At 40.3% G+C, this 13,800-nt stretch overlaps 1 protein-coding gene across 1 annotated transcript in view; it reads right to left on the bottom strand.

Moving 5' to 3' along the window:
• SCNN1A (sodium channel epithelial 1 subunit alpha) overlaps positions 1-13,800 on the bottom strand; it is a 118,959-nt gene that overhangs the window by 55,635 nt on the left and 49,524 nt on the right. Inside the window, exon 6 of the mRNA XM_040435594.1 lies at positions 2,640-2,803. Coding sequence (XP_040291528.1) covers positions 2,640-2,803 — 164 coding nt within the window. The remainder of the gene's footprint in view (positions 1-2,639; positions 2,804-13,800) is intronic.

Below are 13,800 nucleotides of genomic sequence, written 5' to 3' on the forward strand. Positions count from 1 at the left end.
ATACATGCATGCCGCTGTGGGTGGCTTGTTATTCATTCTATGAAGGTTAATGGCCTAGAGGTTGCAAGGATCGTGGGCAATCGTAAACATGTGTCTGGTCCAACCCTCTGAGAAGTATCTATGTTAGGCTGTGGCAGGGGATAGCCTCCCAGAAACCTATAGTAGCAAAGATGGTTTGACTAAAACTGACGCAATTAGGGTCTAGTGGTGTGACGTACAGCCCTGGTAAAAATCTGCTAAATGTTCAAGTACAAGATTCCATCTGTTTGTAACCACCAAGCGTATTGTACTACTGAATATGACAGCAACCACCAAGCATGTTGTACCTCTGCTCGAAAGGAGCAGAAACTGAAAAACAAGTAATTTGTACTGGGAATTATTATACACTGCTCAAAAAAATAAAGGGAACACTTAAACAACACAATGTAACTCCAAGTCAATCACACTTCTGTGAAATCAAACTGTCCACTTAGGAAGCAACACTGAGTGACAATCAATTTCACATGCTGTTGTGCAAATGGGATAGACAACAGGTGGAAATTATAGGCAATTAGCAAGACACCCCCAATAAAGGAGTGGTTCTGCAGGTGGTGACCACAGACCACTTCTCAGTTCCTATGCTTCCTGGCTGATGTTTTGGTCACTTTTGAATGCTGGCGGTGCTTTCACTCTAGTGGTAGCATGAGACGGAGTCTACAACCCACACAAGTGGCTCAGGCAGTGCAGCTTATCCAGGATGGCACATCAATGCGAGCTGTGGCAAGAAGGCTTGCTGTGTCTGTCAGCGTAGTGTCCAGAGCATGGAGGCGCTACCAGGAGACAGGCCAGTACATCAGGAGACGTGGAGGAGGCCGTAGGAGGGCAACAACCCAGCAGCAGGACCGCTACCTCCGCCTTTGTGCAAGGAGGAACAGGAGGAGCACTGCCAGAGCCCTGCAAAATGACCTCCAGCAGGCCACAAATGTGCATGTGTCTGCTCAAACGGTCAGAAACAGACTCCATGAGGGTGATATGAGGGCCCGACGTCCACAGGTGGGGGTTGTTCTTACAGCCCAACACCGTGCAGGACGTTTGGCATTTGCCAGAGAACACCAAGATTGGCAAATTCGCCACTGGCGCCCTGTGCTCTCCACAGATGAAAGCAGGTTCACACTGAGCACATGTGACAGACGTGACAGAGTCTGGAGACGCCGTGGAGAACGTTCTGCTGCTTGCAACATCCTCCAGCATGACCGGTTTGGCATTGGGTCAGTAATAGTGTGGGGTGGCATTTCTTTGGAGGGCCGCACTGCCCTCCATGTGCTCGCCAGAGGTGGCCTGACTGCCATTAGGACCGAGATGAGATCCTCAGACCCCTTGTGAGACCATATGCTGGTGCGGTTGGCCCTGGGTTCCTCCTAATGCAAGACAATGCTAGACCTCATGTGGCTGGAGTGTGTCAGCAGTTCCTGCAAGACGAAGACATTGATGCTATGGACTGGCCCGCCCGTTCCCCAGACCTGAATCCAATTGAGCACATCTGGGACATCATGTCTCGCTCTATCCACCAACGTCACGTTGCACCACAAACTGTCCAGGAGTTGGCAGATGCTTTAGTCCAGGTCTGGGAGGAGATCCCTCAGGAGACCATCCGCCACCTCATCAGGAGCATGCACAGGCGTTGTAGGGAGGTCATACAGGCACGTGGAGGCCACACACACTACTGAGCCTCATTTTGACTTGCTTTAAGGACATTACATCAAAGTTGGATCAGCCTGTAGTGTGTTTTTCCACTTACATTTTGAGTGTGACTCCAAATCCAGACCTCCATGGGTTTAAAAATTTGATTTCCATTTTTTTTATTTTTGTGTGATTTTGTTGTCAGCACATTCAACTATGTAAAGAACAAAGTATTTCAGAAGAATATTTAATTAATTCAGATCTAGGATGTGTTGTTTTTGTGTTCCCTTTATTTTTTTGAGCAGTGTACATCTCATGCAGCCCACCAGACCCCTAGTCTGTACTGATGAGGAGGAACAACTCTGAACCTTCACTGGGGCGTCCAGTAACATCTCAAGGCAGAAGTGTTAGACTTACATCAAATGTATTCAAAACTTGTGTGACGTTTGATACATTTCCCAAATGATGGCAACACAGAATCCTGAAAAACTGACTTTAAAACCCCCCTCGTGATAAATCTCCCCCATAATTTTTGTCTCTCAAGAGGAGATCTATTTTGCAGACTTATTTTCCTGCATCATTGCCCTAAAAAAACGCAAACTAGCTAGACCTCCACAAGGAAAATCAGTATCATCATGGTGGTAATAACTACCAATTAATCCAGAGCAACGACCATATAACGAGGTTCTTCATCTAAATATATTGTAAACCTATAGTGAAAGAAATCTGATAAAGTGAGGAACTGCACTGCGCAATGTGTCCATTGCTACTAGTCAGTCAGTGCACAGATGTTTGGCAGGAGGAAGCCTAGGCACTCTGCTGAAGATGGAGAACAGAGAAAGAGGGTTACTAATTTCTACTACTACATATCTGTCCCGTACTGCAATATGGATGAGATTTTTCTAAAAGAATAAATATCCCTGTTAGTTCCCGTATGTTTATTTTTATACATTATATGTAGATTTTTGCGTTAAACCTACTTTTCTCATGCCAATAGAGGTCTCCACACCGGGCCGGATGTTAAACCCACCCTCATCCATAAAGGCTGGTTCATTGGGACCATGAACCATGATACGTGCTCCAGCCACAGTTGATAGTAATGGAATATAATCATGCTGCTCTATGTGCAGGACAAGACTTAATCCTGAAAGACAAAGGGTGGGGGGGGGGGGGGAATAATTAATTAGTCAAGACAACGAATATACTTCAAATATCACATTTCATCTTGGAGGCAGTATTATAGTAGTTATAGTCTTGTACATAGGAGCAGTATTATAGTAGTTATATTCTTGTACATAGGAGCAGTATTATAGTAGTTATATTCTTGCACATAGGAGCAGTATTATAGTAGTTATATTCTTGTACATAGGAGCAGTATTATAGTAGTTATATTCTTGTACATAGGAGCAGTATTATAGTAGTTATATTCTTGTACATAGGAGCAGTATTATAGTAGTTATATTCTTGTACATAGGGGCAGTAATATAGTAGTTATATTCTTGTACATAGGAGGCAGTATTATAGTAGTTATATTATTGTACATAGGAGGCAGTATTATATTAGTTATATTCTTGTACATAGGAGGCAGTATTATAGTAGTTATATACTTGTACATAGGAGGCAGTATTATAGTAGTTATATTCTTGTACATAGGAGCAGTATTATAGTAGTTATATTCTTGTATATAGGAGCAGTATTATAGTAGTTATATTCTTGTACATAAGAGGCAGTATTATAGTAGCTATAGTCTTGTACATAGGATCAGTATTATAGTAGTTATATTCTTGTACATAGAAGCAGTATTATAGTAGTTATATTCTTAACCATATTTCTTTTTATTGAGGTAAGAAAACAAGGCCACATGCCCACACAAGACATCAGTATCATAACATTAAAAGTTACAGTAGTTATCCAGCATACAAGTCATGTGTAGACAATACTAGCGATTATCATCATCATCACCATAAAACAAACATCAAAAGGAGGAAAAAAGGGGAGGAGGGGGAGACAATGGGTTAGGTGGGGGAGGGGGCAGAGAAGTGAGGGAATCCTGCTCTATCATGTGAAATTTCTGTGTGATTTCCATGGGGACCATAGCTTTAGGAAACAATGGCGAGAGTTTGTTTCCCAATGCGCCAATTCCTCAAAGCGGTAGATATGATCTACTTTGTCCGTCCACATATCTAGATTTGGTGGGGAATCAGTTTTCCACAAAAGGGGAACCAGTAATCTCGCAGCTGTGATCAGCATTGTAGGGAGATTATTCTTAGCAGGGGTTATCGTGTTATTAGGGCACCACAGTAGGATAAGTTTAGCATCTAATAGGACTTTAGTTTTGCAAACGCTATTAATCATTGATTCTATCAATTTCCAAAACGGTTGGATCTTATGGCAGAACCACCAGATGTGTGATAATGAACCGGTTTCTATGCCACATCTCCAGCACACCTCAGGTACCTCAGGATTAAGTTTGTGCAAGAATTCAGGAGTTTTGTACCATCTACTTAGTAGCTTAAAAGAATTCTCCTGAACTCTTACACAGCGACTGAAGCCATGAGAGTGGGCTAAAACAAAGGCCCTCTCTGGTTCCGTTAGGGTCATAGAAAGCTCTCGCTCCCATGAAGTCACATAACCGAGCTCTGGAGGTAAAGAGGAAAGCAATTCCTTATACATCTGGGATAATGGCCTAAGAGGAGGCCTAGGGGCCAAGACTTTCTTTTCAAGCCAGGAAGGGGAGCTATTACTAGCAAAGTTCACTACGCATAACTTAGTATCTCTCTTAAAGTCTGCTAAGTGGAAAAAAGGAGCTGACTTGATTTCGGGGCGATCCATTATTAAATCCCATTGCAAACTACCGTCTGGGAGAAGGACATCCCGCAGGTACAAACCAGCGAGCCTAGCCCAAATCCCGGAGGGGTTTGACACAGAAGGATGAATATAGCTCTGTAACAATTTAAGAGGCATACAGGGGTTAGGAAAGTTAAACTGCTGGGATTTGACCATTTTAGACCATTCTACTAGCATTCCTTTCCAAACCGGGGAAGAGGCATAATGGTTAGCTGAAAAGGGCCTAACACCCCATAGAGTGAGCTGATCTTGGCTGGTGAGTAGTACAGATTCGAGCCGTGAGCAAAGAGAGTTAGATTTGTGGGTCAGGGCAGATATACATCTACATAACTGAACAGCAGTATAATATGACTTTACATCAGGCATCCCAAAGCCTCCAAACTTCTTGTCCCTTGTAAGGACAGAATATGCAATGCGTGGAGACTTACCATTCCAGAGGAAGCGCGTGAACACTCGGCGGACTTCTGAGAAGTATGAGTTTGGCAGCCATATGGGAATGGCTTGCAGCAAATAAAGAAATTTGGGGAGAATGAAAGTTTTCAGATAGTTTTTCCTCCCTATCCACGAAACAAAAGGGAGTTTCAGATTCTGTAGGTGAGTGCGAACCTCTTGCAGGAGTGGAGCATAGTTAAGGGAGGCTAGGTCTTGAATATTGGCCGAAACACGTGTTCCTAAAAATGTAATGTCTCTGGAGGCCCAGGTAAATGGGGTGGCACGTTTTAGACTATTGACTACAGATTGGGGACATGAAATATTAAGTGCCATGGATTTCCCATAATTTATTTTAAAATTGGATACAAATCCAAAATCCTCAAAAGTATTCAACAACTTGGGCAAGGCCTCTGCAGGGTTGGAGGTCATGACCAAAAGGTCATCCGCAAATGCTGCAGTAACATGGGTTTGTGGGCCAATCTGAAGGCCTCTGATAGCAGGGTCCGACCTAATTTTACACAAAAGGGTCTCCATGACCAGTACAAACAGTGCCGGGGAGAGGGGGCACCCCTGTCTCGTCCCATTGGTGATGCGAAATTGTGGGGACAATGCTCCATTGACTTTGACCATGGCAGAGGGGGCCGAATAAAGGGTGTTAACAGCACTAATAAACTGGTCCGGGAGGCCAAACTTCGACAGGGTCCGCGACATAAAGAGCCAGCTGACCCTGTCGAAGGCTTTTTCCGCGTCCGTGCTCACCAGGACTAAAGGCTTAGAGGATCTCTTGGCCCAATTCACAAGATGTAGAAGCCGCACCGTGTTCTCCGACCCCTGTCTGCCATGGACAAAACCTACTTGTTCCTCATGTACAATGTCAGGGAGGACATCCTGAAGCCTGGTAGCCAGAATTTTCGCCCACCACTTCACATCATTATTGAGTAAAGATATTGGCCTATAGTTACTGCAGCATGTTGGATCTTTGTTTTCCTTATGGAGGACAGTGATGTGCGCCAATAAGGAATGAGGAGCAAGAGACCCCCCTGTCAGAAGGTAGTTGCACAAGTTCCTGAAACGTGGGATTAACACATCCTGAAAGGATTTATAGTATGCAATGGAAAATCCATCTGGTCCGGGGCTTTTGCCCGATGGGATAGACATAAGGACCTTGCGCACCTCCGAGTCTGAAATAGGCTTAGTCAGGAGGGAAGTTTTTAATGGGGATACAGAGGGAAGATCCAGAGACTGCAAGAATTTGTCAGTAGCCTCGGATAAATCTCCTGGTGTAGTCCCATTAGGGGGTGGCAAATTATATAAGGCCTCATAGAAGGCACAAAATGCTTTAGCAACATCTGGAGTGGACTTATGTATTTTGCCCTTGGAGTCTTTAATAGAGGAAACAAAGGAGTCAGAAAACTGCTTCTTGGCAATTGCCGACATCAGTCTGTTTCCTCTATCCCCATGTGCATAGGCCTTAAATCGGGAACGAAGTACCAACTTTGCTGAGGTGACATTCAATAGATTTTTTAGTTTTGTTCTGGCTTCAGTTAGTTCTGCTAGGATGCTTATAGCCCGAGATTCCTTATGGGAGGATTCTAAACGGGTTATGTTCGCCAATAAGGCGTCCAGGGCTAGTGTCCTTTGTTTTTTCAAAAAAGCTCCCAAAGCTATAAGCTCCCCCCTGAGGACCACCTTATGGGATTCCCATAATATAGAAGGAGAAGGAGGCGACTCTGGGGTATCATTAAGCGTGAAAAATTCAGATATTGAGGCCTTAATTTTATCTGCATGTCTGGGGTCTAGAATCAGGGTATCATTAAGACGCCACAAGCGCTCCCTTCTCTGTGGTCCAAACAAGGAAAAATTAACAATGACAGGGGCATGGTCGGACAATGTTATATTACCTATCCGGGCTCCAGAGACATTACGCACGTGAGAACTCGACAGGAAAATGTAATCCAATCTGTGGAAAGACAGTTTAGCATGTGAATAAAAAGTATAATCTCGGCCATTGGGGTTTAGGGCCCGCCAGACATCTAATACTTTAAGTTTCCTCAGGGAAATTTTTAATCTTCTCAGGAGCCTGTAAGATACTGAAGGTCTGCCCGCCGAGGTGTCCACCGCTGGCTCCAGGGCAACATTGAAGTCGCCCCCCAAAACTAGTAAGCCCTCAGAGAAGGAGGACAACGCATTAAGGGTCTGAACGAGCCATGGTACTTGGCCTTTATTGGGAGCGTATAAGTTAGCAAGGGTCACTGGAGATTCGCCCAGTAAACCCTTTACAAAGATGTACCTGCCCTCAGGGTCCGCTGAGATAGCTGAGTGCTTAAAGGGGAGGCATTTATGCACAGCTATACTAACCCCTCTACTGGTGGAATCATGAGTACTGTGAAACCACTGGACAAATTTCTTGGGGGGAAGTTTAGGAACTTTGCCTGTTCTAAAATGGGTCTCTTGCAAAAAGGCCACAGAGACCTTATCTTTCAGAAGGAGAGATAGAGTTTGAGACCTTTTACATGGCTCGTTCAGCCCGTGCGCGTTTAGTGAGGCGACTATTATAGAAGACATTTCTGCATACATTCAGGTGAGTAAATGCATAATACACCCATGGAAGTATGGAAGAACATATAGATGATATGAGCAGGAGAAGGGAAAAAAGGTAAGGGAAGCACAAAAGAACAAAAAATGAGTAAGAGAACATTAAACATGTCAAGTTGACAAGTGAGTAGCTCAGACTAGATACCCGTCCGAGGAGGGTTAGGCACTCTACCTATCACCAGCCAAGACAGGATTGGACTGGCGAGGGGGCAAGTAAAGCACCTGTGGTCTAAACAAAAGAGACCAAAAACAGAAAAAGTGTCCAGCATCTTAATCCGTCCGGTCATCACCCTGCAATGAGGAACGAAGTGTAATACTCTAGAGGTAGTATCCTTTAGCAACAGAGACACGGTGCAAAAACATTCAAATATGACACAACATTAAGCCCAATTAAAAGGTAGGCCATAAAAATAAAACCGTAAAAATGCTGAAAACATAGAAAATGTAAAGAGGCTAAGTCTGCCTTTAGAACCTGTATATCGTAGAAGTGAGCAACAGTCATCTCCAATTCTGGGGAGGTAGAAATATCAGCAAGGAATGCTTCTAAGTGCTTCTAATCAGGTGGGATCTCTGTCAATCCTGCTGCGGCCCGAGCGATCCGACTTGCCTGTAGACGCCGTCTGCCATGCGGATACGCGAGGTGGTGTGGGAAGAGCGCCATCTTGGTCAGCTGGCAGCCATGAGGGAATTTCCACCGGAGGAACGTCCAGAGACCGCCAGACAGAATCCAGGTCTGCAGGTGAACGCACGGTGAGTAGCTTGCCATTTCTGGAAATTGCTAACCCAAAGGGGTATAGCCAGCGGAATGGGGTCGAAGTTTTCCTTAGGATTTCCAGGAGAGGTCTGAGGAGACGTCTTTTGGTCAGAGTGGATGGCGCAATGTCCTGAAACATCTGAATCGGGGTATTTTCATACTCCAACACTTCCATCTCTCGTTGCCTTTTTAGGAGGGCCGCGGTGTCTACATAGCTCAGTAGGCCGCAAATTACGTCACGTGGTGGCTCTTGTGGTTTAGGCCTAGGGCGCAGCGCCCTGTGTATGCGCTCCACCACGATCCCCTCCGCTCTGTCAGGCCCAAGCATTTTGGAGAACAGCTCACGCGCCACAGTCGGTAAGGCCTCCGTCGCAATCGACTCAGGTAGGCCGCGTATGCGTATGTTGCGCCGGCGACTCCGGTTCTCCTGGTCTTCTAGTTTCAGGAAGGCCTCATTCAGTAGAGCTTTGTGGGAGGCCAATACTTCTGATGCTTTGCCTTGATAGGCTATAATGGCGTCCTGCGTACCCTCTAGCGTGACCACTCTCTGGCCTAGGTGCTTCATATCGTCTTTGATGTCCGCCAGATCTTGTTTAAGAGGTGTAAGGGCCGATTCAAGGACCCGGCGGAGGGTCCGCTCTGATAAAGGCGAATCTCTGGGCCTCCTGTCTGAAACATCAGAGCCGCTACCCACATCAGATAGCTCTCCTGCGTCAGAGTCCTGGGCAATAGACGCCGCCATATTGGCGCCTTTCTGCGCGGCAGCTCTCGGTGCTTTTCGTAGGAACTTCTCCATCTCAGGCTGTCTGGAGCGCAGTGGGGTAGACTCTGAGCTTCCTCTGTTCTTTTCTTTGCCAGGTTTCCCCATAATCAGGTGAAATATAGGCTTTTATAGGGTAAATGAGCCGGAATGCTGGAGGAGCTCAAGCTCGTGCGGCCATTCAGCTGCGTGGCTAGGCTCCGCCCCCCCTATAGTAGTTATATTCTTGTACATAGGGGCAGTATTATAGTAGTTATATTCTTGTACATAGGAGCAGTATTATAGTAGTTATATTCTTGTACATAGGAGCAGTATTATAGTAGTTATATTCTTGTACAGAGGAGACAGTATTATAATAGTTATATTCTTGTACATAGGAGCAGTATTATAGTAGTTATATTCTTGTACATAGGAGGCAGTATTATAGTAGTTATATTCTTGTACATAGGAGTAGTATTATAGTAGTTATATTCTTGTACACAGGAGGCAGTATTATAGCAGTTATATTCCTGTACATAGGAGGCAGTATTATAGTAGTTATATTCTTGTACATAGGGGTAGTATTATAGTAGTTATATTCTTGTACATAGGAGCAGTATTATAGTAGTTATATTCTTGTTCATAGGAGCAGTATTATAGTAGTTATATTCTTGTACATAGGAGCAGTATTATAGTAGTTATATTCTTGTACACATGAGGCAGTATTATAGCAGTTATATTCTTGTACACAGGAGGCAGTATTATAGCAGTTATATTCCTGTACATAGGAGGCAGTATTATAGTAGTTATATTCTTGTACATAGGGGCAGTATTATAGTAGTTATATTGTTGTACATAGGAGCAGTATTATAGTAGTTATATTCTTGTACATAGGAGCATTATTATAGTAGTTATATTATTGTACATAGGAGCAGTATTATAGTATTATATTCTTGTACATAGGAGGCAGTATTATAGTAGTTATATTCTTGTACATAGGAGCAGTATTATAGTAGTTATATTCTTGTACATAGGAGCAGTATTATAGTAGTTATATTCTTGTACATAGGGGCAGTATTATAGTAGTTATATTGTTGTACATAGGAGCAGTATTATAGTAGTTATATTCTTGTACATAGGAGCATTATTATAGTAGTTATATTCTTGTACATAGGAGCAGTATTATAGTATTATATTCTTGTACATAGGAGGCAGTATTATAGTAGTTATATTCTTGTACATAGGAGCAGTATTATAGTAGTTATATTCTTGTACATAGGAGCAGTATTATAGTAGTTATATTCTTGTACACATGAGGCAGTATTATAGTAGTTATATTCCTGTACATAGGAGGCAGTATTATAGCAGTTATATTCCTGTACATAGGAGCAGTATTATAATAGTTATATTCTTGTACATAGGAGGCAGTATTATAGTAGTTATATTCTTGTACACAGGAGGCAGTATTATAGTAGTTATATTCTTGTACATAGGTGCAGTATTATAGTAGTTATATTCTTGTACATAGGAGCAGTATTATAGTAGTTATATTCTTGTACATAGGAGCAGTATTATAGTAGTTATATTCTTGTACATAGGAGGCAGTATTATAGTAGTTATATTCTTGTACATAGGTGCAGTATTATAGTAGTTATATTCTTGTACATAGGAGCAGTATTATAGTAGTTATATTCTTGTACATAGGAGCAGTATTATAGTAGTTATATTCTTGTACACATGAGGCAGTATTATAGTAGTTATATTCCTGTACATAGGAGGCAGTATTATAGCAGTTATATTCCTGTACATAGGAGCAGTATTATAATAGTTATATTCTTGTACATAGGAGGCAGTATTATAGTAGTTATATTCTTGTACACAGGAGGCAGTATTATAGTAGTTATATTCTTGTACATAGGTGCAGTATTATAGTAGTTATATTCTTGTACATAGGAGCAGTATTATAGTAGTTATATTCTTGTACATAGGAGCAGTATTATAGTAGTTATATTCTTGTACATAGGAGGCAGTATTATAGTAGTTATATTCTTGTACATAGGTGCAGTATTATAGTAGTTATATTCTTGTACATAGGAGCAGTATTATAGTAGTTATATTCTTGTACATAGGAGCAGTATTATAGTAGTTATATTCTTGTACACATGAGGCAGTATTATAGCAGTTATATTCTTGTACACAGGAGGCAGTATTATAGTAGTTATATTTTTGTACATAGGAGCAGTATTATAGTAGTTATATTCTTGTACATAGGAGCAGTATTATAGTAGTTATATTCTTGTACATAGGAGCAGTATTATAGTAGTTATATTCTTGTACATAGGAGCAGTATTATAGCAGTTATATTCTTGTACATAGGAGCAGTATTATAGTAGTTATATTCTTGTACATAGGAGGCAGTATTATAGTAGTTATATTCCTGTATATAGGAGGCAGTATTATAGTAGTTATATTCTTGTACATAGGAGCAGTATTATAGTAGTTATATTCTTGTACATAGGAGGCAGTATTATAGTAGTTATATTCTTGTACATAGGAGCAGTATTATAGTAGTTATATTCTTGTACATAGGAGGCAGTATTATAGTAGTTATATTCTTGTACATAGGAGCAGTATTATAGTAGTTATATTCTTGTACATAGGAGGCAGTATTATAATAGTTATATTCTTGTACATAGGAGCAGTATTATAGTAGTTATATTCTTGTACATAGGAGCAGTATTATAGTGGTTATATTCTTGTACATAGGAGCAGTATTATAGTAGTTATATTTTTGTACATAGGAGCAGTATTATAGTAGTTATATTCTTGTACATAGGAGGCAGTATTATAGTAGTTATATTCTTGTACATAGGGGCAGTATTATAGTAGTTATATTCTTGTACATAGGAGGCAGTATTATAGTAGTTATATTCCTGTATATAGGAGGCAGTATTATAGTAGTTATATTCTTGTACATAGGAGCAGTATTATAGTAGTTATATTCTTGTAAATAGGAGGCAGTATTATAGTAGTTATATTCTTGTACATAGGAGCAGTATTATAGTAGTTATATTCTTGTACATAGGAGGCAGTATTATAGTAGTTATATTCTTGTACATAGGAGCAGTATTATAGTAGTTATATTCTTGTACATAGGAGGCAGTATTATAATAGTTATATTCTTGTACATAGGAGCAGTATTATAGTAGTTATATTCTTGTACATAGGAGCAGTATTATAGTGGTTATATTCTTGTACATAGGAGCAGTATTATAGTAGTTATATTTTTGTACATAGGAGCAGTATTATAGTAGTTATATTCTTGTACATAGGAGGCAGTATTATAGTAGTTATATTCTTGTACATAGGGGCAGTATTATAGTAGTTATATTCTTGTACATAGGAGGCAGTATTATAGTAGTTATATTCTTGTACACAGGAGCTGTATTATAATAGTTATATTCTTGTACATAGGAGTAGTATTATAGTGGTTATATTATTGTACATAGGAGCAGTATTATAATAGTTATATTCTTGTACATAGGAGCAGTATTATAGTGGTTATATTCTTGTACAGAGGAGGCAGTATTATAGTAGTTATATTCTTGTACATAGAGGCAGTATTATAGTAGTTATATTCTTCTACAGAGGAGCAGTATTATAGTGGTTATATTCTTGTACATAGGAGCAGTATTATAGTAGTTATATTCTTGTACACAGGAGCTGTATTATAGTAGTTATATTCTTGTACACAGGAGCTGTATTATAGTGGTTATATTCTTGTACATAGGAGGCAGTATTATAGTAGTTATATTCTTGTACACAGGAGCTGTATTATAGTAGTTATATTCTTGTACACAGGAGCTGTATTATAGTAGTTATAGTCTTGTACATAGGAGCAGTATTATAGCATTATATTCTTGTACATAGGAGGCAGTATTATAGTAGTTATATTCTTGTACATAGGAGCAGTATTATAGTAGTTATATTCTTGTACATAGGAGCAGTATTATAGTAGTTATATTCTTGTACACATGAGGCAGTATTATAGTAGTTATATTCCTGTACATAGGAGGCAGTATTATAGCAGTTATATTCCTGTACATAGGAGCAGTATTATAATAGTTATATTCTTGTACATAGGAGGCAGTATTATAGTAGTTATATTCTTGTACACAGGAGGCAGTATTATAGTAGTTATATTCTTGTACATAGGTGCAGTATTATAGTAGTTATATTCTTGTACATAGGAGCAGTATTATAGTAGTTATATTCTTGTACATAGGAGCAGTATTATAGTAGTTATATTCTTGTACATAGGAGGCAGTATTATAGTAGCTATATTCTTGTACATAGGTGCAGTATTATAGTAGTTATATTCTTGTACATAGGAGCAGTATTATAGTAGTTATATTCTTGTACATAGGAGCAGTATTATAGTAGTTATATTCTTGTACACATGAGGCAGTATTATAGCAGTTATATTCTTGTACACAGGAGGCAGTATTATAGTAGTTATATTTTTGTACATAGGAGCAGTATTATAGTAGTTATATTCTTGTACATAGGAGCAGTATTATAGTAGTTATATTCTTGTACATAGGAGCAGTATTATAGTAGTTATATTCTTGTACATAGGAGCAGTATTATAGCAGTTATATTCTTGTACATAGGAGCAGTATTATAGTAGTTATATTCTTGTACATAGGAGGCAGTATTATAGTAGTTATATTCCTGTATATAGGAGGCAGTATTATAGTAGTTATATTCTTGT

The sequence above is a fragment of the Bufo bufo genome, chromosome 6 (assembly GCF_905171765.1).
Source record: "Bufo bufo chromosome 6, aBufBuf1.1, whole genome shotgun sequence".
Lineage (NCBI taxonomy): Eukaryota > Metazoa > Chordata > Amphibia > Anura > Bufonidae > Bufo > Bufo bufo.